Genomic DNA, 25,526 nt, shown 5'->3' on the forward strand with positions numbered 1-25,526 from the left:
GAGGGGAAGGCCCACACAGAGACACTGGGTGGAGTGTCCCCGTCCTCCTCGTTTGCTCTAGGGGGACCCAGCACTGTCCTTCCACCACCAGGATGGGGCCCCAGAATGAGTCTCGCGTATTTCCCAAGGGCAGCATTGAGTGACTGACCGTGCCCTGTCACTTACCTTACCCACGTAGGTGAGCATGTCCCCCTCCATCCCGGAGCTCATGCTCCAGCTGGACAGCTGCCACCTGGATTTGGGGCCTGATGCGGACACCGTGGAACTCATCCAGAGCCAGGCCGCCAAGGGCAGCTGTGTGAGCCTGCTGTCCCCAGGTCCCAGTGGGGACGTGCGCTTCAGCTTCCTCCTCCGCGGCTACATGGTGTCCACGCCCACGACCGGTACCCTCAGCTGCGCCATAACCCTGCGCTCGAGGAGCCTGTCCCCGGTGAGTGGGGGCCCAGCGTCAAGGGTGGCTTCGGGTCTAGGGTTTCCAGGAAGGGATGCGACAGCCCACGATGTGGGACCGGCTGGTAAGGGGCAGAACCACAGACTGGTGTGTGGCTTCTGGTGACCAAGGCTAGTCCTTCTGCCACCCTACAGCCTTCGGATGGCTTTGCTGTGTACTGGACATTAGGATCTGCAGCTGCGTCCATCCATCCCTCCTTCCGCTGTCTATCCTTCCTTCCCTGCTTCCATCACTCCGCCCAACCATCCTTCTTTCCTTTTTGCTCCTTCCATCCTTCATTCCTATCTTCCATCCATTCATCCTTCCTTCCTTTTCTTCCGTCCATGCTTCCACTGTCCATCCTTCCATCCACCCATCTACCCACCTGTTCAGCCTTCCATTCATCCCCGTACCATCCATCCTTCCTTCCATCCTGCCTTCTACCATCCCACCCAGCCATCTATCCACGCTCACTCTCTCCCACCCAGTCGTCCAGTCATCCGTTCATTAGTTGATACTTCTCACCATGCCACCTGGTCATTCATCTATAATCCTTCCACCGTCCCAGTCAGCCAGCAGCCTCCTACTCGCCCACCCAGTCATCTATCGATCCATTCATCCAGGAACCCATGCGCTCGCCCATCTTTCCACGCAGTAGTCACCAATGTCACTGCATTAAACAGATCTCAGCGATGAAAGTTAAGATAAAGGACACAAAATTCTGATCTTCTCCTTCACCATCCGGTGGGGAATCTGTCCTCAGGCACACAGCCCTGGACACACATCCCCAGGTCCTGGCACATAGACTCCAGGATTAGAAACTCTTCTGGTTGTATGAAGCTAGGCAAGCATTTGGGGACACTCCTGAGTGGGGCTCCCCCATCCTCACCCCAGCGACCCTCAGTGAGCACAGGCCTCTGAGCTAAGCTGGCTCATCTGCCCCTTCACAAGGGTCCCAGACGCAGTGCCGAGGGCCCCCACAATCCTCATGGGATTTGGAAGCCTCCCAGGGAACATCCTAGTAGCAGCCAAGGGTTGTCCACCCACCACCCCCTCCCTCAGCATGGATCTCCCAGGACTTGCCCAAAGGCTCACAGCTACAAAGTGGTGGGCTGGGATCCAAAGCCAAGGCCCCAGGACGGGTTATGACAGGCCAGGGTCACGGAGCCAGGGAGTAAGCCGAGTGGCCGGTTCCTGCAGGCTGTGCTATCCACCGCTCTTTTCCTCCCCCAGGACACCCACAGGACTGTCTCCATGCGTCTGAACGTCGTCAGCCCTGGCCTGCCTGGTGAGTCTCTCTAGGGTTCCAGTGGCTGAAGCCAGTGTAGGACCTGATGGGTGGCCCAAAGGGCTGCAGCACAGATACACGCAGGGAGGACCCCAAAGAGAGCACCCCTGGGAGGGACAGAAGGGCCCCCAGCAGCCTCTCATAGGATCTGTGCCGCATCTTCTAGCTAGAAAGCCTTGACTCTTGACTACCCCATAGACCGGATCCCAGGCATTTAGATTTTCCTAATCCCCGTGGTTGCTAGCTGACCTTGCTTGGGGGTGCTGGGGGGGTCCTGGAATCAAATGAGGTGGAAGGCATTTTGGGCCAGGGCTGGCCTCCCCTTCTTAAGGCCCCCACTGTAGAGGATGCCCCTTCAGCCCAGCGCCCTCCAGCCTCCAGTACATTCCCTGTGGGCCTGGGTCCCCACTAGGCAGAACAGGTCACTGACGCTGGGGGTAGAGGTCAGAGGCGGAGTGGGGTACCTGCTTCCTTGCCGCCTTACCCAGGTTAGGATGGAGCCCTAACCCCAGCCCATGACCAAGAGGGCAGGGCTAATTACCCCACTGCATCGACAGGAACTCAGTGTCCAAGGGGAGGCCCGTAGTCACTCAGGAGTCAGGAGTGTGGATGGAACGAGGCTTGGAAAAACCCACGAGCAGAGCTGAAGAGCCCTCAGAAGTACTCTGGCCCATTCCTACCACGGCAGAGGGCTCAGAGAGGGGCAGGGATTGACCCAAGGTCATATCGTGGGGTAGGGAGGCTCTGCACTCCCAGGCCCAACTCACTCTTTGCTCGGATTATACCATCCGTTCTCCCTAAAAACGCACCTCCGTCAGCCTTGGGAGGCAGAGTCTCGGCCCAAAGGCCTGGCTGGGCCTTCTGGGTGGACAGTCAGAAGAGCCACCAGCTAGGCAGGGGTGTGATCCTCTACCCGCTGATGAGAAAACTGAGGTCCAGAAGTCAGGGCCAGTGGCTGAGCTGGGACTGACACCCAGACCTGTGCTCCCGGCCAGCGCACACGGTAGGGGGCTTGGGAGGGGGCCGCAGCGCTGACGGCATCCATCTCTCCCTTGCGTGCACAGACAAAGGCCTCGTCCTGCCCGCTGTGCTGGGCATCACCTTTGGCGCCTTCCTCATTGGGGCCCTGCTCACCGCCGCACTCTGGTACATCTACTCGCACACGCGTGAGTATCCCAGGCCCCCTCCATGAGTGCTCAGGACCCCTCTGCCACCACCACCTGGGGGAGCCTGGGGGAGCCTCAGGGGGAGTGGGGAGCCCTGGCCGGGGCCCTGACCTCCGCCCCTGCTCCCAGGTCCCCCCGGCAAGCGGGAGCCCGTGGTGGCGGTGGCTGCCCCGGCCTCCTCGGAGAGCAGTAGCACCAACCACAGCATCGGGAGCACCCAGAGCACCCCCTGCTCCACCAGCAGCATGGCGTAGCACCCGGCCCGGAGACCTGGGGGGCCCCCAGCCAGCCCTCGCCCAGCAGGAGAGACTGAGCAGCCACCAGCTGGGAAGCACTGGCCCTGAACTTATCCCGGGACCCCAACCCCTCCACTCGACCAAGGATGGACCATGCCCTCTGCGCCCACCCCTCCCGCCTCCCTCTCAGAGGCCTGCTGCCAGCGGGGGCGCCAGCCTGGAACACCGTGGGGTCCCCCCGCCCCACCCCACAGAACCTTCAAACCCAGTGCGCCCGGACTACGGCTGCCCCAGGACCACGGAGAGAGAGAGCACTGCCCTCTAAGTCCACACTGTTGTAAAAACCGAGGCCCTGTAAATTTGCACCCGGATCCAGCACCCGGGCTGGGTGGGAGGCGAGAACTCCAAACGGACTCACCCAGCCCACCCAGGCCTCCTCCACGGAAACAGAAGAGGGCCAGCCCACAGCCACCCGGACCTGCTCCCAGCGGTCTCCACACCTGGACTGGCACGACTCTGGCAAGGGAAACAGAAGCCTAGGGCTACCCAGCCTGGGACCAGGGGAGCCTAGCTCCTCCCTGCAACTGTCACATGGAGACCCTGGCGGCAGGCACCTGATGGGCAGTGGCCTGAATGTCTGGCCTGGACCCACCCCTATATACTCACCACCAATAAATTAGACCATGAAATCAGTGCTGGCCTGGGCCGGGAGAAGGGACAGGAAGCCTAAAACGGGTGGGGAGGTGACAGCTCTGGGGTCAGATCCCGAACCTGCCACTTAATTGGCTTTGTGACTGTGGGCAGGTCCCGTGGCTCGTCCCAGCCAGCAGCCACAGTTTCCCTAGCGGTCACAAGGTCTCTGTGGGGAAGTCTGCAAATCCGTGCCTGGCCTGTGGCCGATGGAACTGAGTCCAGGGTTCTTGCTTCAGACAGGCCCCCTGAGGCTGGGGTGGTAGGGGGTGGGGGTTGCCGGGGAGGGGCTCGTCCCAGGCCCTACAGCCTGGGCTCCTACCCAGTCCAGTTCCCGCGCCAGCTACAGCCCTCATGCCTGCATTTTGTGCTAAGGGAGCTAAAGATCAAGCCGCTCAAACATTCTGCCATTTCTTTTTGAAAAAGTTAAAGGCTTTAATTGACTCCAGCCATCCTTTGTCTCTGGTGGGCCCCAGGAAGGAGCCCTCTCTTCCCCAGAAGGCCACTAAGAGGTAATCTATCAACCAGCACCCAGCAGAACCCCAGGCCTGGCCAGGCAGCTCACACAGTAAGCTGGGCCTGAGCCAGGAGGCAGGCAGGGTGGCAAGGGAGGGGGGCTGCATAGTTTGGCCTACTAGGACAGTGAGACAACAAAGAAGCCCTCTGGCTGTCTCAGGAGGAGGGAGAGGCCCAAGGCACCCTAGGCTCAGACAAGAGGATGTCCCATCTCGGCCTCCCCATTCTAGCCCTGGGTCTTGCTGCCCAGAGCCCAGGTTCCCCCCGGGCCAGTCTGGACAGAATCAGAAAAGCAGATGACAAAAGGCACCTAACAAGAGTTCGTGGTGAGCTGCAGGGCAGGCGTGGGAGACCCCCACTTCCAACCCCACTGCCTGGGCTACTGGGACAGGGAAGGCTCCAGCAGCTTCAGGACGCCACCCACCAGGTGCAGGCTGCCTGTGACCAGTACATGGATGGCGGCAGCCTCGCGGAGCACGCCAGCCCCACTGCCAGCCACAGGGTGGGCAAGGAGGCCCGGCGGGGGACTGGGTGGCTGAAAGACAGGGTCCCGGCCTTGGCTGATCCACTGCAGGGCATGGGAGATGCAGCTGAAGACGAGGGAGCTGGTGCTATGGGTGCAGCGTGGCTGGGAAGCCAGCAGCAAGGACGTGGGCTCACCAGGCTCCGGGCTGGCGGGGCTCCAGAGGTCCGGGCTGGCCTGCTCCTCATCCAGGTGGTTCCAGTGCTCTTGATGTGCAAGGCAGCGGAGCAACACCTGGTCCAGGGTCACCATGAAGTTCTGCTGGTCTGCCGGGCACAAGGATGGGCACATCAGCTGAGGGAACGGGGTGGCGGGGCGGGGGGGGGGGGGGGAGGCACGCTGGGAGCATCTGCTCGAGACCAGGCCCTTTACACGCACCATCGGGCCTCACAGGGGGAAGTGCTGGGAGGAAACGGAGACACAGACCGTCCCAGAGCTGGTGGCAAGCAGGGCCAGGCAGCTTAGCTTGAAAGCGGGAGCTCTGGCCCGCTGAACACCTCCGCCAACCTTAGCCTCACTGCCTTCAACTGTAAGGCAGGGTCCAGCACACGGGAAGCCTAAGTGGGAATGTGCATTCCTGGACTCTCCCCAACAGCCTGCTGTGGGGCCTAGGGATCTGCATTTTCTTTTTACACTATTTCAAATTTTTTTGAACGTGACCCACAGTAAAAAAAAAAAAAAAAATACCCTTTACGAGGGCAACTCAGTACTCACACAGGTGTATACAGGTGTCTGGGACAGTACCGTCATAAAACAGTACCTACCCTTCATGCAAGGCACACACATATTTTCTATTTCATTTTAAAAATGCTGGTTTAGGGCACCTGGGTGGCTCAGACGGTTAAGCGTCTGCCTTCAGCCAAGGTCATGATCCCAGGATCCTGCGATCAAGTCCCGAATCGGCTCCCTGCTCAGCAGGGAATCTGCTTCTCCCTTTGCCCTTCCTACTCCCCCTGCTGTGCATTCTCTCTCTCCCTGACAGATAAAATCTTAAAAAAAAGGAAAAAAAGGGGGGGGGGGCTTCTGGGTGGCTCAGTGGGTTAAAGCCTCTGCCTTTGGCTCAGGTCATAATCCCAGGGTCCTAGGAACAAGCCTCACATCGGGCTCTCTGCTCAGCGGGGAGCCTGTTTCCTCCTCTCTCTCTGGGTGCCTCTCTGCCTACTTGTGATCTCTGTCAAATAAATAGATAAAAATGCTTGTTTATACCCACTAAATTGACTGTAAAACCATCGGTGGGTTGCAGCCTGCATTTTGAAAACCGTTTCCCTCCAGTAATTCCGTTCCAGTACTGTGATCACAATATCCACAACGTACTGAAGAGTATTTATCTATACCATAAAACAAATCTAGCTCCTACCCGGACCTCCTGTTCCAAAGCACCCACTGTCCCCATCAGAGCAGTCCACTGAAGGGGCTTCTGCCCCCTGCTCACGCCCGGAGGCCATGCCTGTCACCTTACCTACGTTGCTAGCAGATGACACCTCCGTCAGGTTAGGGCAGAAAACGGCATAGTCAAACTGACAGGGCTAGAAGGCCAAGAGGGAAGACTTGGTGTCAGAGTCCAGAGAGGATGCCCCACCACCCCGACTCGCTCACAGCACCTCCCCCGGGCCCCCCCCCCCAAATCCCCATCTCTGGAGACGCCCCCACTCAGCTGGAGTGATGCTATATAAACCCAGCCGTGGAACTTCAGCGGCTCATCTGCCTCAGTACACCCTGCAGGCCCGTGGCCTGGGCAGCACGGCCCACTGTACAGATGGGAACACTGAGACTGGGGAGAGGGGGATTTGCTTAAGATCACCCAGCTAAGGAGCAGGCCCCAAATCCAGGCTGGGGAAAGGCTTTGTCTGCCCCGTGAGAGAGATGAACAGCTTCAGCTTCCTGGTGTGTAAAATAGGAAATGATCCCTAAGAACCACTTCTGCCCTGGCAGCCCAGGGCGCCTCAACGTCCCCGAGCAGAGAGGGGCCCCTTCAGGCTTTACAGCTCAGAGACTCCGCAAACCATCTCTGAAATGCCATCTCGTCTACAATCCTGTACTAGTGGTAGAAGGGGCAGGCTAAGCGAGTCCACAGCCCACACCTCACGCGCCTACCTGGTCCCACTTTTAACTCGGCTTCAGCCTGACCCCGCAGGACGAGGACAGTGACCTACCTGGGTCTAAACCTCCTTATGTGCCCGGTCCCTTAATATGGAATCCTCAGTACCATTCAGGGAGCCCCAATTGAGAGTTGAAGAAACAAAGGTCCGGGGGTGAAGGCAGCTCTGGGGATCCCACGGCCAGAAACGGGGCTGGTGGGCCTCCTGCCCACCCCCGAGCTAGCCCCTCACCTGCAGCAGCTTCAGCAGGGCCGCGGAATCCCGGTTCCCAGTGGAGTTGAAAAGCAAAACGCGCACCTCACGGCCGCTGGGAGAGGGGCGTGGTCAGAGAGGGGGCACCTCCCACCCCACTCCGTGGTCCCGCCCCCTCCTTCCTCCAGAAACAGCCCCCCAGCGTCTGGCCCCTCGACCCCCAAAGCCCCGCCCCCGCACAGCCCCGCCCCGGAAGCTCACCGGCTCGGCCTCTGGCTGCGGTGCAGCGCCTGGCGGAACCAGCGCACGCAGGCCTGCACGCTGCTGACAGTGTGCGCGCCGTCCAGGTACCAGGTGAGCGGCCCGCGCCGCAGTGTCTGCGTCCGGCCCAGCCACTCGGTGTCCCGAAGCCCTGCAGGGGGCAAGGCAGCCGGCTCCCACCCTAGTCCTCAACTCACACACACAGCCTGCCCGCCGGCCCGGCTGCTCTGCTCCGAGGCCGCCAGCCCTGGGCCCTCCCAGCTGATGAGTCAAGCTACCTGCCGCTCACTCTCACTGGGATGGGCTCTTGGGCTGCCTCCTCTGAGGGAGTCTTCCCAGCAGCCCTGAGAGGGGGCGTCCCTATCATCTCTCAGTCTCCTATTCCATGCAGGCGGAGAGCCCTTAGCCCAAACAGATCAGGTCACAGCCAAGCACGCCGGGTTGTGATCTGAGATCTGCCTGACTCCAGGCCCGCATATAGTGGGCACAAGGGAATCACTGGCAAGAGGGGTTTAGCTGCTGTGAGCACCTACTGTGTGCTGAAAGCTCGGGGGGAAGCAAGAAGCCTGACAATGGCTCCACTCTCCAGACCTCATGGTCTTAGGGCGATGACAAGATCGCCAGTAACAGCAGCTACCACCGACTGAGCGCTACATCCCACCAGGCCCTGGCTTCAGCCCCTCAGTGATGGCACCGCAGGTGGGTCCTGTCATCACCACATTTGGCAGGTGGGAAAACAGGCTCAGAGTCCATGAACTCAAAGTCAGGGAAGCTTACTGACGTCAGAGGCCTTTGTCCTGGGCACCATCTCCAACCGCCCCCTCCTCTCAAACAGGAAACTCAAAGAAACATCTGAGGGGGCCCAGCCAGGCAAGAAGGTCTGCCTCACCATGTCGCATGTGGGACGTGGGCTGGAACACGGGTGCCAGGGGCATCTGCCGCAAGACGCTGGGTCGAGACACCTTCAGTTCCCCGAGGCCTGAGAAGCAAGGGAGGGGGGAGGGGCTGCTGTGTGGACGGAGTGTGCAGGGAACCTTCAGAGACAGGCTCCACGTGCCCCCTCCCCACGTGCCTGCCCACCTACCCTGGTGGCCCTTTTGCTGCAGCCAGCAGCGAGCCAGCTGCAAGGCCAAGGCAGCGTTGGACCGCTGGTGCTCTCCCTCCAGGCCCAGGGTCAGTGGCGGCCCGCCTTCCTCCAGGGCTTCCAGTGGTGGGCACAGGTAGAGAGGACACTGCCAAGGAGATGGGCAACAGCGGGTCAGAGGAGCCCTCCCTGACGCTGTGGATCCTTCCGTCCTGCTCTGGGAACCACAGCGTGCTCCAGCTGGCTGAGCAGTTGTCCCTCACTGCACAGATGGGCAAACTGAGGCCCAAAAGGATGACGTGCCTCCCTGGTGCGCTACCACCCCCACCCCGGGGTCTGCAGACTCACAGAGATCTGCTGGGCACGGTCCCACAGCACTGCCAGGGGACCGTCAGGCTGGAGCACCGTGAAGGCAGGGACGCCACACTGTGGAGGAGGAGGGAGAGAGTGAGACAGATTGCTGCGGGTCCTCCGTCCCTGGGTCTGGGCAGCTCACTTCGCCTGCCCTCCAGACGGAGGGGAGGGGCCTCTTGCTCCAGACCCCGCTGATGGCTGAGACCTTATCCTGAGTTAGAATACAGGTGACCCTGCCCCATCCCCAGTTCCCTAAGCCTGGAGGGCCAGGGCCGGGCCCAGGCCGTCCATGTACCTCTTCTCCCCAGGGCTGTCTGGTACCTTGAAGATGCCCCCTTTCTGCCATGCGATTGCCTCCACTGTGTCCCCCAGAAGGCTGGTGTGGTCGATGCCAAGAGAGGAGATGCCACACACCACAGGCTTCCTGCAGGAGACGGAAAGGACTTGACAGTGCTGCCTGGGGCTCATGGCCACCGTCCGTTCTCCCCAAGCAGTGGTCCTCACCTGATGATGTTGGTACAATCGTAAGCGCCACCAATGCCCACTTCCACCACCGCCAGGTCCACCTGCAGAGGCGCGGGAGGCACGTCAGGGGTCCTGTTCCCCCAGCCTGCTGAGATTCCCCTCCCCATGGCCTCAGACACAGGACTCAGGGGAGTGGGCACGCACCTTCTCTTGGAGGAAGATGTGGAAGGCCATGAGTGTGAGGAAGCGGAAGTAGGCGGGCATGGAGACACAGCTGCTGCTGTCCTGCGGACACGAACACGTCAGAGCCCAGGGCCCTGCCGCCTCTGCTCTGGGGAGACGGGGTTCTGGGGCATACGGCCCTCTCTGGGTCTCTCCAGCGGCCCTACCCGCCCCCGCCCCCCCCCCGCCGGCCCTCCTGAATGCGCACCTTGGTCTCCTCCAGCCGGTGGTAGAGGTGCCAAAAGTGCCTGGTGAAGAGCTCGGGGCTTATGGGCTGCCCGTTGATGCGGATCCGCTCCCGCACCTGCACCAGGTGGGGAGAGCTGCCGGGAGACCTATGGTCATCGGGACTCCCTTCCCGAGCCCCTCACGCCCGTCTTGGAAACCCAGATCTGACCACACCACTGCTCTGCTGACAGTCCTGTGACTCCCCTCCGGCCTCCAGCATCCCAGCTCCTCACCCAGCCTCCCCGGTCCTGGTTGGGCTGAGGCACCGGCCTCTGTGCTTCACCTCTCCCGCAGCCCCACAGTTCCCTGTGCCCCAGCCCCTCGGGCCTATTCGCAGTTCCTCCAGGCTGCCCACCCCCCACTCCCCACTCCCCCCACACATCTCAACTGAGTTGGGCCCTCTTCCAGAAAGAAAGCCCCGCCCCTGCCTGGTACCCCCAACAGGCTGATCAGGAATGTGCTCTGGGCTCCAACAGGCCCCCTGTGCTTTACCCATCACACACGCATCAGTCACCTTGCCGACATCTGCTCCCACACTGTCTTCCAGCCCTAGAGGCCAAGGTCCCATCTGTGTGCTCAAGATGCAGCCCAGGCCGGCCCACGAGGCTACACAGGCCGAAGCCAAAGGCTGGGTTTTTACCCAAAAAATTTTTTTTCAAAAATAATTTCTGTTAAGGTTTCATTATTTTTTAAAGTCATCTCCAGACCCAATGTGGAGCTCAAACTCACAACATCAGAGATCAAGGGTCCCAGGCTCTACCCACAGCACCAGCCAGGTCACCCCACCCCCAAAATTATTTTAGAAGAGAGATTGTCAGCTTGTGTTTGAATCCTCCAAGCCCCTCTCATAAGTCCTTCCCTACATTTCCCTTTTTTTTTTTTTTAAAGATTTTATTTATTTATTTGACAGACAGAGAGTAGGCAGAGAGGCAGGCAGAGAGAGAGGAAGGGAAGCAGGCTCCCTGCTGAGCAGAGATGTGGGGCTCCATCCCAGGACCCTGGGATCATGACCTGAGCCGAAGGCAGAGGCTTTAACCCACTGAGCCACCCAGGTGCCCCCATTTCTTTCTTTTGAACAAAGAACTGTGGAGAGAAAATATGGCCTGAAATGGCCTCAGTCAGCTGATTTCAGACAGTTCCAGAAGTCACTTGATGGAACTGGTGAAATAAAAGGAGCAAAAATCCTAAGTCCCACCACCGCTGGGACCAAACCCTGAGCACTTCACGACCACTGTGATCCCAGTGCTTTACTGGTGAGCAGCTGAGAGGCATGCGCAGCGCAAGGAACAGGGCCCCACGTATGGTCCACACCCCATCCTCTGGTGTGAGTTTGGGTGCCTGAGGCCAAGCACGAGGTGGCAAAGGGGGCGGCTGATGCCAGCAGAACAGAAGGGACACCTCGACACATGGACATCATAAACTACCTCAGTGCTTAAGCCCTAACAAGCCAGATTTTCTGCTCCTTACGGCAAAGACGTCCGAGGTGATAAATATTTCTCTGTGATTTTAAAGCCGTACGTGGGGGCACCTGCCTGGCTCCATGGGTAGAGTTGTGCAGAACTTGATTGTGGGGCTGTGAGTTCACACCCCACGTTGCGTGTAGAGATTACTTAAAAATTAAAAAAAAAAATCTTAAAAACATAAAAGCTGCACACGGAATTTAAGTTAAGAAAAAAGATATCTGATAACTCTAGGTATGTACTTCATTTACACATTCCAGCTGCTGCCGCCCCCACCTGAATTCGCTTCATTACGAAAATTAAAGGCAGCCACAAACTTCGGGCAGTATGTTAAAAGCCAATGGAATGGTTATCGAATCAATCAACATTGGGCAGAGAGAGAGGCAGCTGAGCTCCTGCTAATTGGATCCAGGCCACGCCCCCCCCGCCACCCCCCCACCATCCCCCCCACGCAGAGAGCTAAGAGATCTCACATTTCTCCAGCCCTCAGTACCTAAAGAATCCTGTCTTCAGGCCATAGCTGCGGAGAATACGTTCAGTGAAGGCACAAGTGGAACCCTAGAAAGAAAAAGTTGTTTGGGCTGGTGGCCCCACCCTCCCACCCCATCAGGTGGATACCCTACCCCTGAGCCCGATCGCTCACCTTCCCCTTGGTCCCAGTGACGTGAATGATGTTCAGCTGGTCCAAGTCTTCCACCTGAAGACATACAGACAACTGCCTCAGCCACAGACTCACAGGTGGGTGTGGGGGGGAGGGGCCCCGAGAGCGGTCCGGGGCCCCGCCCACCTTACCTGCAGCCCACTCCGGGCCAAGTACAGCTTCATCGCCTCCAGCTGTGTCTGAGGGTCACCCCGCTGGCGCTTCACGTGCTCCAGGTAGCCAGCATTGGTCTGCAGGGTGTTCAGTGTGCGCACAGCATCCTGGTAACCACAGTCCCCAGGGAGCAGGTTAAGACTCAGCAGCGGTCCACAGAAACAGAGGGACCCTGGGGCATCGGTGGCCAAGCCAGGGCACCGAGCCTACCAATGCCCGCCCTGGTGCCCCAGCGTTGAGGTTAGGCACTGGTGAGAGAGAAGTGGCATCTTCCCAGCTGTGGCAGAAGTGGGAGCCTGGGGCAATTCGGCCCCACCCAGGAGTGTCAGGCAAGCAGGTTACATGACTAACGGGAGAAGCCTTGCACCCTGTTCCCAGTTTGGGCTTCCCAGTCTTCACCCCCACACTGGGGCCCTTGCCCAGGGGGCTGAGAGGGGGTGCAGGAGCAGAACCACAGAAGGCTGGGGTTTTAGAACTGGAGGAATTTGAACTAGAAATCCCTGGAGGCTTCCATGCTCAACCCTGAGGATGGGTTCCACAGCCTGACCCAAAAAAAGAGCTGCTAGAAGCGTCCAGATGGGGAAGAGAAGGACACTCCAAGAAAGAGGGGTCTCCCCGGGGTCACCCAGCCAGTGACCAGACACTCCTCAGGAGAGTCTGGGAGTGAGAGTGGACATGCTATTTATTTCCCCCTAGGGCCTCAATAGCTGGCTGGAGGCCCCACACCCATTAAACTGTGTCATCGGCCTGGTAGGCAACAGGTGCGCTCTATGGAAACCCATCCTACAACAGAGCCAGGTGGAAATTTTGTTTTCCAGATTCTTACCCCCACCAGCACCCCCGATTCCTGCCTGCCCCCAATTCCAGGCACTGGGATTTCTATCTCCTGAATCCTGGAGACTCCAACCCGATACCAACTCTTGGATCTCTCAAATCTGAACTCCTGAAACTCTTTACCCCTCCCACGCCCCAACCGCTAGTTGGGACCCTGAACCCCCTATCACTGGGCGCCCCTTCCCAACTAAGGCGGGACACTTCAGCCTCAGAATTCCCAGAACCCGCGGCCCAGGCCCAACTTCCTGGTCTCTGTCCCCACCCCCGGGCTCCAGGATGTTCCCGCCCTCGAGTCCCCCACTGTCAGTCTCCCGGTCCACTCCAGCCTCAGGCCGCGGAATCCGGACGCTGTGTGGCTCGGGCCCGGCACACGTGTCGTCTTACGACCGCCCGTCTGCCCGCCGGATACCTGATACTCCATGCCGGGCTCCTGCGGCGCGGGCCACGTGCTCAACCCTCGCCGCGCCGTGACCCCGGTCGTTGCACCGCGTGAAGAAACTGCTGCCAGGAAGAGAGCGGCGCGCAGGTGGCAGCGTGCCTGCGACATAGTCCTACCGCCCGTTACCACTTGCTAGGCCCGGTCCGGAGACGCCCCGCCCCGCCCCGGCTCGCCCCGCCCCTGCCCTCCACCAATCAGCGCCACCCAGAGAGTCCCCCGGAACCAATAAGAATCCGCGAGGTGCCATATTTGTGAGGGGCAGGCCTCGGGGCGGGGCGGAGGGGTTCGTCCCTGTTTGTGAGGGGCCCGCTCCCCGGGGCGTTCTCTGTACAAGCTCAGCATCTCCAGGACCCGACCACACCTCCCAAATTGTCCCAGTCTGCAACCCTCAGCCTCGGGGTCCGCCAGAACTAGCTCTGAGCAAGCAGAGAGGACAGAGCTGGCGTATGCTTGGATGGATGGAGGTCACTGAATTCAAGCCCGAAATGTCGCGGTTTAATGCAGAGACCGCAGGCTGCAGGTATTGGGCCTCCGCACTTCTGAATCTGACTACCGGATTGCGAGGCAATAGACCCCAACCCAAGCACCTTCGCTTCTGGGGTCACTACCGTCCCTGGGCAGCCTGGAAGGCGTCCTGGAAGAAGCGACATTCTGGCAGAGGCCTGGGGATGAAGCGGAGTCCCCGAGGTGGCGGGGCGCGTGGGCGGGGAGAGGTTTTCAGAGGGAGGGAACACGGCGTGAAAAGCAACGGCCTGAAGAGAGGGAGGGGTGACGAGGGTGGGGAGAGAGAGAGAACCACTAACCCGAGGGAACTGCACTCACCGGGTGGGGCCTACTTGCCCCAAAATGCCAGATCCCGCAGGACCTTGTAGCCTAAGAAATTTGGATTAAATCTGGACAACAATAACGTGGTCTTAAAAAAAAAAAAATTAAAAGGGGAACCTGGGTGGTTCAGTCGGTTAAGGGTCTATCTTCGCTTGGGCTCGGGTCATGATCTGTGGGTCCTGGGACCGTGCGTCCCTTCCCTCCGCCTCCCTGCTCAGCAGAGAGCCTGCTTCTCCCCGCCCCACCCCCGCCGCTCCCCCTGTCTGTGCTCTTCCTCTCTCTCTCTCTCTCAAATAAATAAATAAAATTTTTTTAAAAAATGAATAAAGATGACAAGATGAGGTTTGCACTTTGGAAGATTTACTGTGTGGAGAATGAAGTGGAGAGCCATGTGGGGGAGGAGACAGTAATCAGCCCTAGCTATGGGTGAGGAGGACTCGGATCGGACTTTTTCCTGTCTCTGACCTCCTTGGCCCCAACTGCTAGCATGGAAAAAGTAGCAGGGAGATTCCTTTTTTTTTTTTTTTTTAATAACAAGGCATGCCTGTAATTTATTTTTCAGATCCCCTCTGCGGGATTACAAAATCTCTTTCGTGTCGCATTGCCCTGCTCCCTGTTCCTGGTCCTCTTCTCCCTGTACTCATTCTTCAAGCATCATTTCATCTCCCCGATGGAGATCATTGCAACGCCCAAACGATTTCAGAATGCTGGGATTTTTATGACATTCCTTAAGCAAGTTAATCAAGATGTTGCATTCCTCAGTGAGCAAGTGTAGAAATAAGAGAAAAGCATCTTTAGGAGGTGAAGGAGCCCAACAGAGAAACCTGACTACACACCAGGAAGACGGAAGTGACAGTCACCAATGAAGGAGGATCCCCATCCAGAGGCCGGTGGCCCCCGGGCACCAGGGAGAGGCAGCTCCTGGGGGCGAAGGCTCCCATGCCCCCCACACCTGACCTGACTAGGAGATTCCCTTTTTATAGCTCAGATGCCAGAAAGGTGTGTGGATATTTGGAGGTGGCGGGTGGTGGGGGTGATGGGTTGTTACAAACAACCCTCTAGGGAAGTGCCCACGGACAAAAGACAATCCTTCAAACAACTGATGGGATTCCAGAACCTCTCTCCCTCTTTCCCACCAGCATTGGGGGTAAATATTTATCAGAGATCGTTTGATTTTGAAAAAAACATATGACATGTCGGAAAGATTCCATCACTGGCTGGACTTCTCTTCACATCACTGCTGGGCACCCCAACCCTGGCCCCATGGGAAATAGGGAGGCGTTTCATTTCATGATTTTCTTCTCCTTCTCTTCCTCCTTCTTCCTGTTCTCCTCCTTCACCATTGAAATGTTCTCTGTGCATAGGCACATACAGAATAACTGCATAAAAATGATCATAAAGTCGTTTTAAATGTTCTTCTTTGTGGGATCCTGGCGGCCTCAGTCCACAGAGCGTGCAAGTCTTGATATCGGGGTTATAATTTTGAGCCCCATGTTGGGTGTAGAGGTTACTTAAAAATCAAAATCTTTAAAAATAAAAAACAAATGTTGTTCTTTGGCTCACCCCCACCCCTCACCTTCCTCCTTTGGTGACATCCAAGTTTGCATCCCACAGTTTTCGAAGCACATGAGAGGACAGACACATCTAGACATCTACAGGACTTTGTCTATGCCCATGACAATCTTTTCTGCATCAACACTCTTAGTCAACAATAACCTCACAGGGATCCCTCGAAGATACTGACTTAGCAAATAGTTACAGAGCGCTTCTCTGGTCTAGGCCCTGTTCTAAACACTTTCTATACAGTTGGTCATTAACTGAGCATGACCCTGTAAGACAGGTACTCGTATTAACATCCTGCTCCGGGTCATTCCTCCAAGAATGAGATGGCAGGGAAAATGAGATCCCAGGAGGGAGACTCCCTCCTCCCAGGTCAGCTTGCCTACATTCCTGAATCTTAACTAATCTCTTTCTCTATGCCCCAAGGAAAGAAGTTTGTGCCAATTTTCCCCTCACATCTTCTTGGGAAGGGGGAAGGGGAGGTAGGCATTTGCAATCTTGAAAATCATTGAGCTACTGACTTCAGCTCTAGTTGGGAACAGAAACAGATGCACAAGCACGAAGACAATAGCAGCCCAGAAAATTCCAGGAGTCTCCCTGGTATCATCCCAGTCATGCAGGGAATTATAAGTCGTGACTGGGGCCTTGGCAAAGCCACCCAGTGGCCTTGTGCTGGTCATGTCACCTTTCCCCTGGACTTCTGTTTACTCCATGGTCTCCAAGCACAATGTTCACATAGGCACGGACACTGGGAAATTTGTAGGAGTTCCTTTAAGGGGACGGAGGTAGAATAGAGTTATCTTCTTATCCTTATTAAAACTTTTCGTATTTTCATTTCATTTTCAAATCCTAATATTGGGGGAGGGGGGCACCTGGGTGGCTCAGCTGGTTAAATGTCTAACTCTTTTTTTTTTTTTAAGATTTTATTTATTTATTTGACAGAGAGAGAGATCACAAGTAGGCAGAGAGGCAGGCAGAGAGAGAGGAGGAAGAAGGCTCCCCGCGGAGCAGAGAGCCCCATGTGGGGCTCGATCCCAGGACCCTGAGATCATGACCTGAGCCGAAGGCAGCGGCTTAATCCACTGAGCCACCCAGGCGCCCCTAAATGTCTAACTCTTGATTTCAGCTCAAGTCATGACCTCAGGGTTGTGAGATCCAGCCCCTCGCCCGGCCTCCGAGCTGGGCATGGAGCCTGCTCAAGATTCCCTCTCTTCTCCCTCTCCCTCTGCCCCTCTCCCCACCCCACGCACTCTCTAAAAAAAAGATTTTAAAAAATTAAAATAAAATAAGTCCTAAATTTGTTTGAATGGATAACACATCCTATGATTCAAACAGATGTACAAAAAATGTACAATGGAAAGCTTCCCTCCCATGCCAGTTCCCAGCACCCTAATTCCCCTCTCCAAAAACAATCAGTTAGGTTTCCCGTGATCCCTCCAGAGAGAACGTTATGCATTTGCAAGCAAAGTTAAATATATAGAGATTTCGCTTTTAGCTTTGCAGATAGCAGACTATCTACACAAGTCTGTGTTGTGCTTTTCCCATATTCCTTTATATCCTGGACCTTATTTTAGACTGTGTGGGTACAGAAGAGCTGTCTCATTGGCTAATTTATGTTTTTGAAGCTGGGCAGTCCTCCCTGGTGTGGAGGTGTTACTACGGATTTAACCAGTCTCCTCCTGATGAACATGTAGGTTTCTAATGTTTTTGTTATCACAAGCGATGTTGCAAGGGGTAACATTTTGCCCTCATCATTTCTTCCATGTGTGAGCACATCTGACGGATGAATTCCAGGAAGTGCAATTGCTGGGTCAAAGGTGACTGGCATTCAACACCTTATTGCCACATACACATACACATTGTCCTCCAAAAGGGTAGGTAGGATTCATTTCCACGCCCATGCCCGAGCATGCACGGGCCAGCCATTTCCTCACCCACACAGACCTTAGCCAACTTTGATCTCTGCCAGTTGCACAGTTGGAAAGTAGTTATCATTAGATCAGTAGATCAAGGTAGTTATCATTTGCATTTATTTTATTTGGAGGATGCTGCGCACCTTTTCTTCTGTTTAAAAACCATTTATATGTGTAATCTGCTAACCTCTTCTGTATCGTTGCTCTTCCTTTTGAAAGCCATAGATGTTCATAGAAGGAAACAGAGAAATGTGTAAAGGAGAAAATCAAAGACCCCTTCATCCCACACCTGGAGAACAAATGTTGGCTTTTTGGTGCCAGCATGAGAGTGTTCTTGTTCTCCAGAAAGAATAATTCAAAGAAAGCCATCGTCTGGAGAGAAAGAAAGAAAGAAAGAAAGAAAGAGAATAAATTAGCAAGTGGGTCAGTGTCCGGCCCCTGGAGGCAGATTTGCAGGTGTGTGGAGGGCAGTAAGAGCTGGGGATTCTACTTTACCCCAAGGTGGGAAGACAATAAAGAAGAAACTCAGAAAGAGAGACACCTATTTGCAAACTCTGATATCCCTGATCAGAGCCATCCTCACTGCTATAGAGTCAGGAGGCTGAGGCCCAGAGAGGGACAGAGACAGCTTGGGGTCACACAGCAAGTCAACAAGGCCCCATGCTGGGCCCCAGGGTGGACTTTCTAAACTCAGATCTGCCTGAGTCCCTGCCCCGTCTCTTGGCCCATCATGCCTCCCAGATTAATAAAGCCCGTAAGCCCACTGTCACCTGGCTTCTACCCACCTCCCGCCTCATCCACCCCTGCGGGGCACCATCCCTGCAGCTGGCAAAGACTGTAGGAATTGGCCTTGGTGTCTTCCCCCTCTAAGCTTTTGCTCACACTTCCCTTTGCCTGAAATGCCTTTCCCTGATACTTCTCCTCTTTGCCTTTTCCGGCTAACATTTATTAAACACTTATCCCTGTACTTGACTTTGCAATCTCTTTTCAAGTTCTTGAAAATTGTGTGAATTAGAAATTGACCCCATTTTATAGGTGGAGAAATGGATGTTCACCTGTTGTCAATGCACTGTGTGACCCTGAGCAGTTTGCTTGTCTTCTCTGATCCTGTCTGACCCCCGGTCTCCTCCTTAGTAGGGAGAGAGCTGAAATTAGCTCTGTCCTAGACCATAATTTCTGGGGATATCCATGGGTAGGTATTTCACTGAGGACAAGAGTTTCCAAAGACCACCATACTCCAGAGAGCCTGGACTAGAGGGGTCCAGCTGTCCCTTTCCCCCTTGTGGAGACCAAGGTAGGTTCAAGCTCATTGGCAGGTTTGTGATAAAGTCTGACAGCCACCCGGGGTTTTGACCCCCCAATAAACATAAGGACTTCTCCACCACCGAATATCTATTTCCATCCAATGACCTACAAGAAAACACTTTTCTGTAGCTGGGGGAAGAAAACTTGCCTTAGATGGAATTCCATATCCTCAGTGCTGCGGCCGTACCAAATCCCCACCATGAGTCTGGCTACTAAGGTGTTCATGGATTTAGTTTATCGGGAGGGCAACTGGGGCCTTAAAAACAGGCCTCGCTCTGATCCTGCAATTCCACTTCTAGACGTGACCTTGAGGAAACAATTGGAACTGTGCTCAGAGCCCCAAGCGCTGTGTTTGTCACCCTCCGTCTTAGGTGGCAGGTTACAGTCCAAGGCTCATTATACCCTCCTTCCTGAAACCCTTTGTTCTCTGGGCTCCCCTGATACTTCCCTCCCCGGTTCTACTTCTTCCTTCTTCTTGCTTGGCTGCACTGTCCCCCTGTCTCCCCAGCATCCTCCTGTCGGAAGGCCCAGGGCTCATGCTTCTCTCTCTCCCAGGTCCCCGGTCTGGGATGATGTCTGACTTTCAAATGCCCTTCTTCACCGAGCTGCAGACATGAGCGGCCTCCTGACATCTCCCCCCGACCCCCGCCGCTTGACCACAGCAGGCTTCTTAAACTGGTCATGTCCACAGCCGGTGTTCCCTTAGGGCTCTACCCTGAAACCAGCCAGGCCTCCCCAGCTTGAGACACAACTTCACCATCTGCCCAGCTGCTCTCACCTTGGGTTTCCCTCTCCCTTGCCCCCAAACCCTGCCCATCCACAGCCTGTCCAGCAGCCACAGACGTCCCTCCATGTCGCCACTGCTGGTCTGCCCTGCAGTCTTACCGTTCCTCCTCTTGATCCCTACAAGCATCCTCTTGTCATTTTTAAAGATAATCAGATCTTGTCTCTCTTCTGCTGAAACCTCTCCGGTGAATTCCCATAGCATTTAGGGTGACATCCAATCTTTCGAACTTAGCACCCCTTACTGTGACCCCCAGCCTTGCTGGCCTTCTTCTCTGTGGCCCTGAGAAACACCCGCTCACCCCCATCACCCCACGCCTAGTGAGCCCTTAGCATTAAAGGTACTTATGTCGTCCTCACAACAGCTTTTCCAGCACTGTGATTATCCTCATTATACACATGGGAAACTGGGGCACAGAGTGGTTACTCAGCCAGCCGAAGGTCACACAGAGCGAATGCACCACAGAGCCTCAGGGCCTTTGCACTGGTGGTTCCCTCTGCCTGAAATGCTCTTCCCCCAAAAGTTCCCAGGACCGACTCCCCGTCATCCCAGGTCTCTGCTCAGATGTCATCCTTTTGCCACATTCTGCTCATCATCTGCCCTGGGGACACTGAGGCCCAGCAAGGGGCCACAGCCGACATGGGACCAGGCGTGGCTCCATGGATGTGCTTGGGATGTTCCTGGGGTTTCCCACTCATGGCCAAGAGGGGCCCTCAGAGGGTACCAGGTGTGTGGTGCAAGGCCTTGCGGTGGGCCAGCCCACAGAGAGGCTGGTTTCAGTCTGGCCTCCTCCCCAGCGGCCTGAGTGCTCTTTGGGCTTCTCTGCTCAAACCGGTGGACAGCTGGCTCTCCGCCCTTCAGAGGGGGAGCATGTGTGCGGAACTTCTTTTGGTTTTCAGTCCGTTATCTCACCCTGCAACCATGACTGTACTCATCACTTCCTCCTTGCCAGCTGCTGGGCTGAGCCCTTGTGACCAGGAAGGAACCGAGGACTGGAGGTGCAGAATCCCATGTGGAGCTCACCAGCTGGCAAGGGGAGCTGGGAGCAAGGATTCAGTTCAGTCCCAGCTCCCTTTGATTCCAGCTGCTACTGATTATTTTATTTTTTCTCTACACCCAACGTGGGGTTCGAACTTAAACCCCAAGATCAAGAGTCGCAAACTTCACAGACTGAGTCTGCCAGGCGCCCCCAGTCGCCTCTGATTTAGACCCTCTCATCAAGCTTGGAATCCCTGTCTTTTTTTTTCGCATTGGTGACTTGGATTTTCTTAAGCAATAGCTAACATGAATTCTTTCTAAACATCAGCACCGCGCACCAATCTTTACGCACCGCTTCTGTTCCTGGACCCTCTCTCAGGGACACAGAGGAAGACCTATTGGGAAGATAGCTCAGTCACTCACAGGGGTCTGTCACGCAGAGCCCCGGACTCCACCCCCGGCCACCCCCGGACTCTGCCCCACCCCGGCCCTGGGTCCTGTCAGTTGACCTGGTCATTTAATCAATGGGGCTCTGGCCTTGAGCTGGCTCTTACTTCAGAGGGAGGCCCCACTGCCTGGGGGAGCCAGGCAAAATGCGAGCACCCCACAGCCCTTGGGGTGTCCTCAGTTCTCTCTCTCCTGGTGAGGGACCCACACCGTGTGACCCTGGGAAAGTCACCTCTCCTCCCTAAGGTCCTGGCCTCTAAGGGAAGGGGACCTGGATGATCTCAAACCCTGGAATCTGGGGCCACCCCTCCTCAGCTGCTGGGCAGAAGGTTCTGTGGGTCAGGATGGTCTGGGTGAGAGCGACCCCAGGAGACGCTGACAGACGGCGGCCTTCCGGTTCTGGCCTGGCCTTCAGACTACAGTCCCAAGAGGGAGGCAGGTGTGCACATTTAGCAGAGGAGAAAACTGAGGCTTGATAAGGCCAAGTCACTGGTCTAGCGCCCATTGGTCCTGAAACTTGATCTCCTTGCTCAGACTCCTACGGCCCAGCCGGCTGTACCCCAGCTCCGGCCAGCATTTGCCGGAGCCAGACTGGGCGGCCTGGGCCAGTCTCCTCACCTCTCTGAGCCTCATTTCCTCATCTGTAAAGCAGGGGTCATGGTCGTGCCCACCTCAGAGCGGCGGGGTGAGGCAAAATGAGAGGGTGCTAGGCCCGGAGCCCAGAGTAAGCTCCCGATGGGGGTTAGAAGTCTTTAATGGGCGAGGTCCCTAACAGCCACTACCGCACCTTCGGGATCTACAAAAGGAAGAGCGCGTGGGCACAGGACCAGCAGGTAGGAAGCCAGGGACCAGGACTGCCATTATGACTACTATTAGTATTATTTTCGTGGTGCTAACAACCCTTCCTGACTGAACAGTCAGAATTAAATCTCGTGGGATCAGTCCAGGAACCATGTCCACGGGGCCGGAGCATAGAAAGCCCCACGAGGGCCCTCGGCACCTCCCAGGCCTGCCGTCAGTTCTGCTCTGCAGACCTCTCCCCTAGAGCCTCACCCCCCACCCCCCCACCCCCGACGGCCGGCGGCTGGGTTAGAAGGTGGAACTGAGGCCCGCAGGAGGGCCCCTGATCACCCCAAGCCCGTAGAACCGTGTTTATAGATGACAAGGTTCGTCCTTGGGGCCCTGCCAAGTGTGGGGTTATCATTGTTGATGGCCTGTGGCCTCGAGGGATATTTACACACACATTATGCAGAAGAAAGAGATGGAACCTTGGAGAGGCGGGCCACCTGCCCAAGGTCACCAAGCTCTCCTACCTGGAAGGAGGCAGTTTTAGCTGAGAAAGTTCTCGTGGATGGGCCGGACCGCTCCATGGCTGCTCTCCACCGCACCTTCTCAGCCCCTGTCCAGCGGGTTGCCAGGGACCTGGCCCCTTTCATTCCCGGGCTTCCCACACCCCAACAGGGCTGGGCACAAAGTGATTCATGGGTGAGGGTACCTTTGCCAAGCCTGCTCTGCCCAGGGTTCAGCTGGGCCAGAGAGAGGAGGGGGGATATCGGGGATTCCCTCTCCCTGCCCCTTGGCCCAGGGCCTCCCCTGGGCACAGGAGGATGGTCTTACCTGATAGGTGCCTGCTCTCATCCTGGGGATCGGCCCAGGGAGGGACTTCTCTGGCGAATCTCCCCAGTTAAATAACAGCCCGGAGACGGTTAAAGGTGAGTGAGCGCGGGGGGGGGGCGGGGGGCTCACATAGAGAGGAGAGCACTTGGGAAACTTCCAGACTTTGGGGCGGGGCTTCCCACAGAATAGGGATTGCCATCTCTGGCTTGCTTCTCTTATCACAGCCCACCTCCCCTTACAGTTAGGGCCGTTTGTGTGTTGGCCCTGCCAGGCTGGGAGCCCAGGGCCATGGGGCAGGACACCCGGGCACCCTTGACCCGAGGGGTGAGAGCCTGCTGAGGCTGTGTTTCACCAAACTGATGCGGTTTTGGAATATGGGTGAAGTTCAGTGGGGCGAGGCCCGGAGACTTCTTGAGGCATCTTGGGTGCAAAATGGTGGTTTGTTAAAGCACAGGGACAGGACTCGTGGGCAGGAAGAGCTACTGCCCCGGGTTGTGAGGGGCGGCTGGTTATAGACTATGGGGCTTGGGGGAGGTAAGGAAAAAGGGAGGTTTCGAGAAAGAACTTGCATGTATTAAAGAAGACACACAGGATCCCCGAGGCTTTGCTATTTGTCAAAGTTGGTTTTCCTTCTAGTAAGGCATTAAGAGTAAGACAGTTGAGCTTCCAGGAGGAACCTTATGTTCCTCCTATCACATGTCCTTATCAATGGGCTGCAGGTTTATTATTTTTTAAAATTCTTTTTGGTTTTTTAAAGATTTTATTTATTTATTTGACAGAGATCACAAGTAGGCAGAAAGGCAGGCAGAGAGAGGAGGGGGAAGCAGGCTCCCCGCTAAGCAGAGAGCCCGATGTGGGGCTCGATCCCAGGACCCTGAGACCATGACCCAAGCCGAAGGCAGAGGCTTTAACCCACTGAGCCACCCAGGCGCCCCTGGGCTGCAGGTTTAAAAGAAATTCTATTTTATTGGCCTTTCCTTCTGCCTCAGCCTCCCTCAATCTTATGGAGGGGACAAGTGATGTTAGGACTTTGGGAAACTGAGTTACAGGTCTCTGGAAGTCAGGCTATTGATAAGTAAAGCTTCTTCCTTGTAAATCACCAGGACATTTGTAAACTGAGGGATATTCAGGTTATAGGATTGTGATCTCTACGAGTTAACTGTTTGTTTTTCCTTTAGGGCAGCCCAGAGCTTCTGAGGAAAGTCCCATATATCTCGTGGGGGGTGGGGGTGGTTGTGGGGTGTCAGCTTCTGCTTTGTCCTCAGCTTGCCTTCTGTTCCCTCATCAAAACCATCTGCTCAAAAAGGAGTCACGGGGCGCCTGGGTGGCTCAGTGGGTTAAGCCTCTGCCTTCGACTCAGGTCATGGTTTCAGGATCCTAGGATCGAGTCCCGCATGGGGCTCTCTGCCCAGTGGGGAGCCTGCTTCCCTCCCCACCCCACCCCCGCCTTTCTCTCTGCCTACTTGTGATCTCTCTCTCTCTCTGTTAAATAAATAAATAAATATTTAAAAAAAAGAGTCAGGACACAGACCGAGGGTCCGGCCTACCGGGTGACACGGAGGACTGGGCGGGAGGAGCTGGTGAAGGCCCTTCCTTCCTGGGACGCCACAGCCTCTCGAACCAGCTGCTTGCGGGGGTGACTCACTGCGGTAACTGGGAATCAAGACACCAGGCCCTCCCCTAGGTGCCCCAGGGGAATGCCCCACACAGCCCTGCCCTCTGGGAGCTTTTATTCAGGCCATCTCCCTCCACAGCCGGGGCGGTAATACCAGGGGCAGCATACCAGGGTCTGAGGCTGGTTCGCGCAGCCTCCCCTCGGGGAAGTTCTGTGTTGGGGGGGGGAGGCTCAGAGCCAGCAGCCCCAGGGCCTCGGGCCTGCTTTGTTGGTTTAAAATACGACTTGACTGCGTGAGGGAAGATATGAACTCGGGAAATAGGAGAAAGCAGAGAAACGCAAAGGACAAAACCATCCAGAAGAACCACAGGGAAGGAAGGGCCCTTGCATGGCCACTGAACCCTTGGCCACATGGCCCTTCTGTCTATAGGACGAGAATCTGTGTGTCATCTCTGCTGGGTCATTCCGTAAGGTCACGGCTCATCCGAGACTACCCAGGACTAGTTGGATCCCTAAGCCTCCTTTACAGCAGATGGTGCCGCTTCCTGTCTTCGATTCCCTTCGTCCTGTCCTCCAGTAATCCTACTGCTCTCAGCAGGCTTCCCCCCCCCCCCCACCCCCAGCACCCCCGACGCGGCTCCGCCTGCTGGCCGTCACCCCACTGTTGGGACCCGTCAGTGGCGCTTGTCCAAGCCGCCACTTCCACCTGTCCAGAACACGCTCCCTCTCTGCTCCCTTCTTACCTCATAGTTGCTGCTCTTGATTCCCGGAGGACGTCTGAACACTGGAGGGCCCAGGGGAGCCATGATCTCTGTTCTCCCCTCTTGTCTTGTGATCTCCCCCACCCCAGACCTTTCCAAACCACAGCACTGGCAGCTCCCCCAAGTGTGCCCCCAACCCAGATTCCAGGGGCCCTGGGTGAGCCTTACGTATACACCTGCTGACTCAAGGGATGTCCATTTGCCTCTCCATCTTACCATGCTGGACCACCCGTGCTTCGGCCCCGCCTCCTGCAGCCTTCCAGGTCTCGGGGACAGCAGCGCTATCCTCCCTCCAGCAGAGCCTGGGATTCCAGGCTTCTTTCATTCACACTCACATCCAACCTGAAAACACACCTGTCCTCCCAGCCACGCATTAACTAACACACACGCCAGCAGCTGCGTCACCAGGCTGGTTCAAAG

The 25,526-nt window shown here is 56.4% G+C and overlaps 2 protein-coding genes and 1 long non-coding RNA gene across 6 annotated transcripts in view; 2 read left to right on the plus strand and 1 right to left on the minus strand.

Annotated features, from left to right (window-relative positions):
- The window catches only part of ENG (endoglin), a 31,930-nt gene extending 28,118 nt beyond the window's left edge, over nucleotides 1-3,812 (plus strand). For all 3 annotated transcript variants that reach the window (XM_046022276.1, XM_046022279.1, XM_046022278.1), the window contains exons 12-15: nucleotides 179-430; nucleotides 1,664-1,718; nucleotides 2,783-2,884; nucleotides 3,014-3,812. In XM_046022276.1, the coding sequence (XP_045878232.1) occupies nucleotides 179-430; nucleotides 1,664-1,718; nucleotides 2,783-2,884; nucleotides 3,014-3,138 (534 nt within the window). In that variant the 3' untranslated portion in view covers nucleotides 3,139-3,812. The remainder of the gene's footprint in view (nucleotides 1-178; nucleotides 431-1,663; nucleotides 1,719-2,782; nucleotides 2,885-3,013) is intronic.
- Nucleotides 3,813-3,983: 171 nt separating this feature from the next.
- Nucleotides 3,984-22,673, minus strand: FPGS (folylpolyglutamate synthase). 2 transcript variants are annotated; one of them, XM_046022281.1, is made up of 15 exons: nucleotides 22,427-22,673; nucleotides 12,007-12,135; nucleotides 11,858-11,911; nucleotides 11,708-11,772; nucleotides 9,735-9,849; nucleotides 9,509-9,589; nucleotides 9,344-9,405; nucleotides 9,161-9,263; nucleotides 8,834-8,911; nucleotides 8,486-8,633; nucleotides 8,291-8,380; nucleotides 7,402-7,552; nucleotides 7,180-7,255; nucleotides 6,309-6,375; nucleotides 3,984-5,115 (listed from the first exon to the last, which is right to left on the minus strand). In XM_046022281.1, the coding sequence occupies exons 1-15, from the start codon at nucleotides 22,547-22,549 to the stop codon at nucleotides 4,706-4,708; spliced, it is 1,752 nt and encodes a 583-aa protein (XP_045878237.1). In that variant the 5' UTR covers nucleotides 22,550-22,673; the 3' UTR covers nucleotides 3,984-4,705. The 2 variants fall into 2 exon arrangements, with proteins under 2 accessions (XP_045878237.1, XP_045878236.1); XM_046022280.1 differs by lacking the exon at nucleotides 22,427-22,673 and adding an exon at nucleotides 13,272-13,448.
- Nucleotides 13,576-15,528, plus strand: LOC123952786. Its single transcript, XR_006820722.1, has 2 exons — nucleotides 13,576-13,821; nucleotides 14,689-15,528. It is a non-coding gene; the product is annotated as an uncharacterized LOC123952786 (long non-coding RNA).
- Nucleotides 22,674-25,526: the final 2,853 nt, after the last annotated feature.

The sequence above is a fragment of the Meles meles genome, chromosome 11 (assembly GCF_922984935.1).
Source record: "Meles meles chromosome 11, mMelMel3.1 paternal haplotype, whole genome shotgun sequence".
In the NCBI taxonomy this organism is placed as follows: Eukaryota; Metazoa; Chordata; class Mammalia; order Carnivora; family Mustelidae; genus Meles; species Meles meles.

Excerpts from the sequence above, each read along its gene's own strand:
- FPGS (XM_046022280.1), bottom strand. The coding sequence starts at position 13,409 with ATGTCGCAGGCACGCTGCCACCTGCGCGCCGCTCTCTTCCTGGCAGCA. Across the intron at positions 11,912-12,006 it reads TGGCCCGGAGTGGGCTGCAG|GTGGAAGACTTGGACCAGCT; the intron begins GTAAGGTGGGCG and ends GTATGTCTTCAG. Across the intron at positions 8,381-8,485 it reads GCAGCAAAAGGGCCACCAGG|GCCTCGGGGAACTGAAGGTG; the intron begins GTAGGTGGGCAG and ends CTTGCTTCTCAG.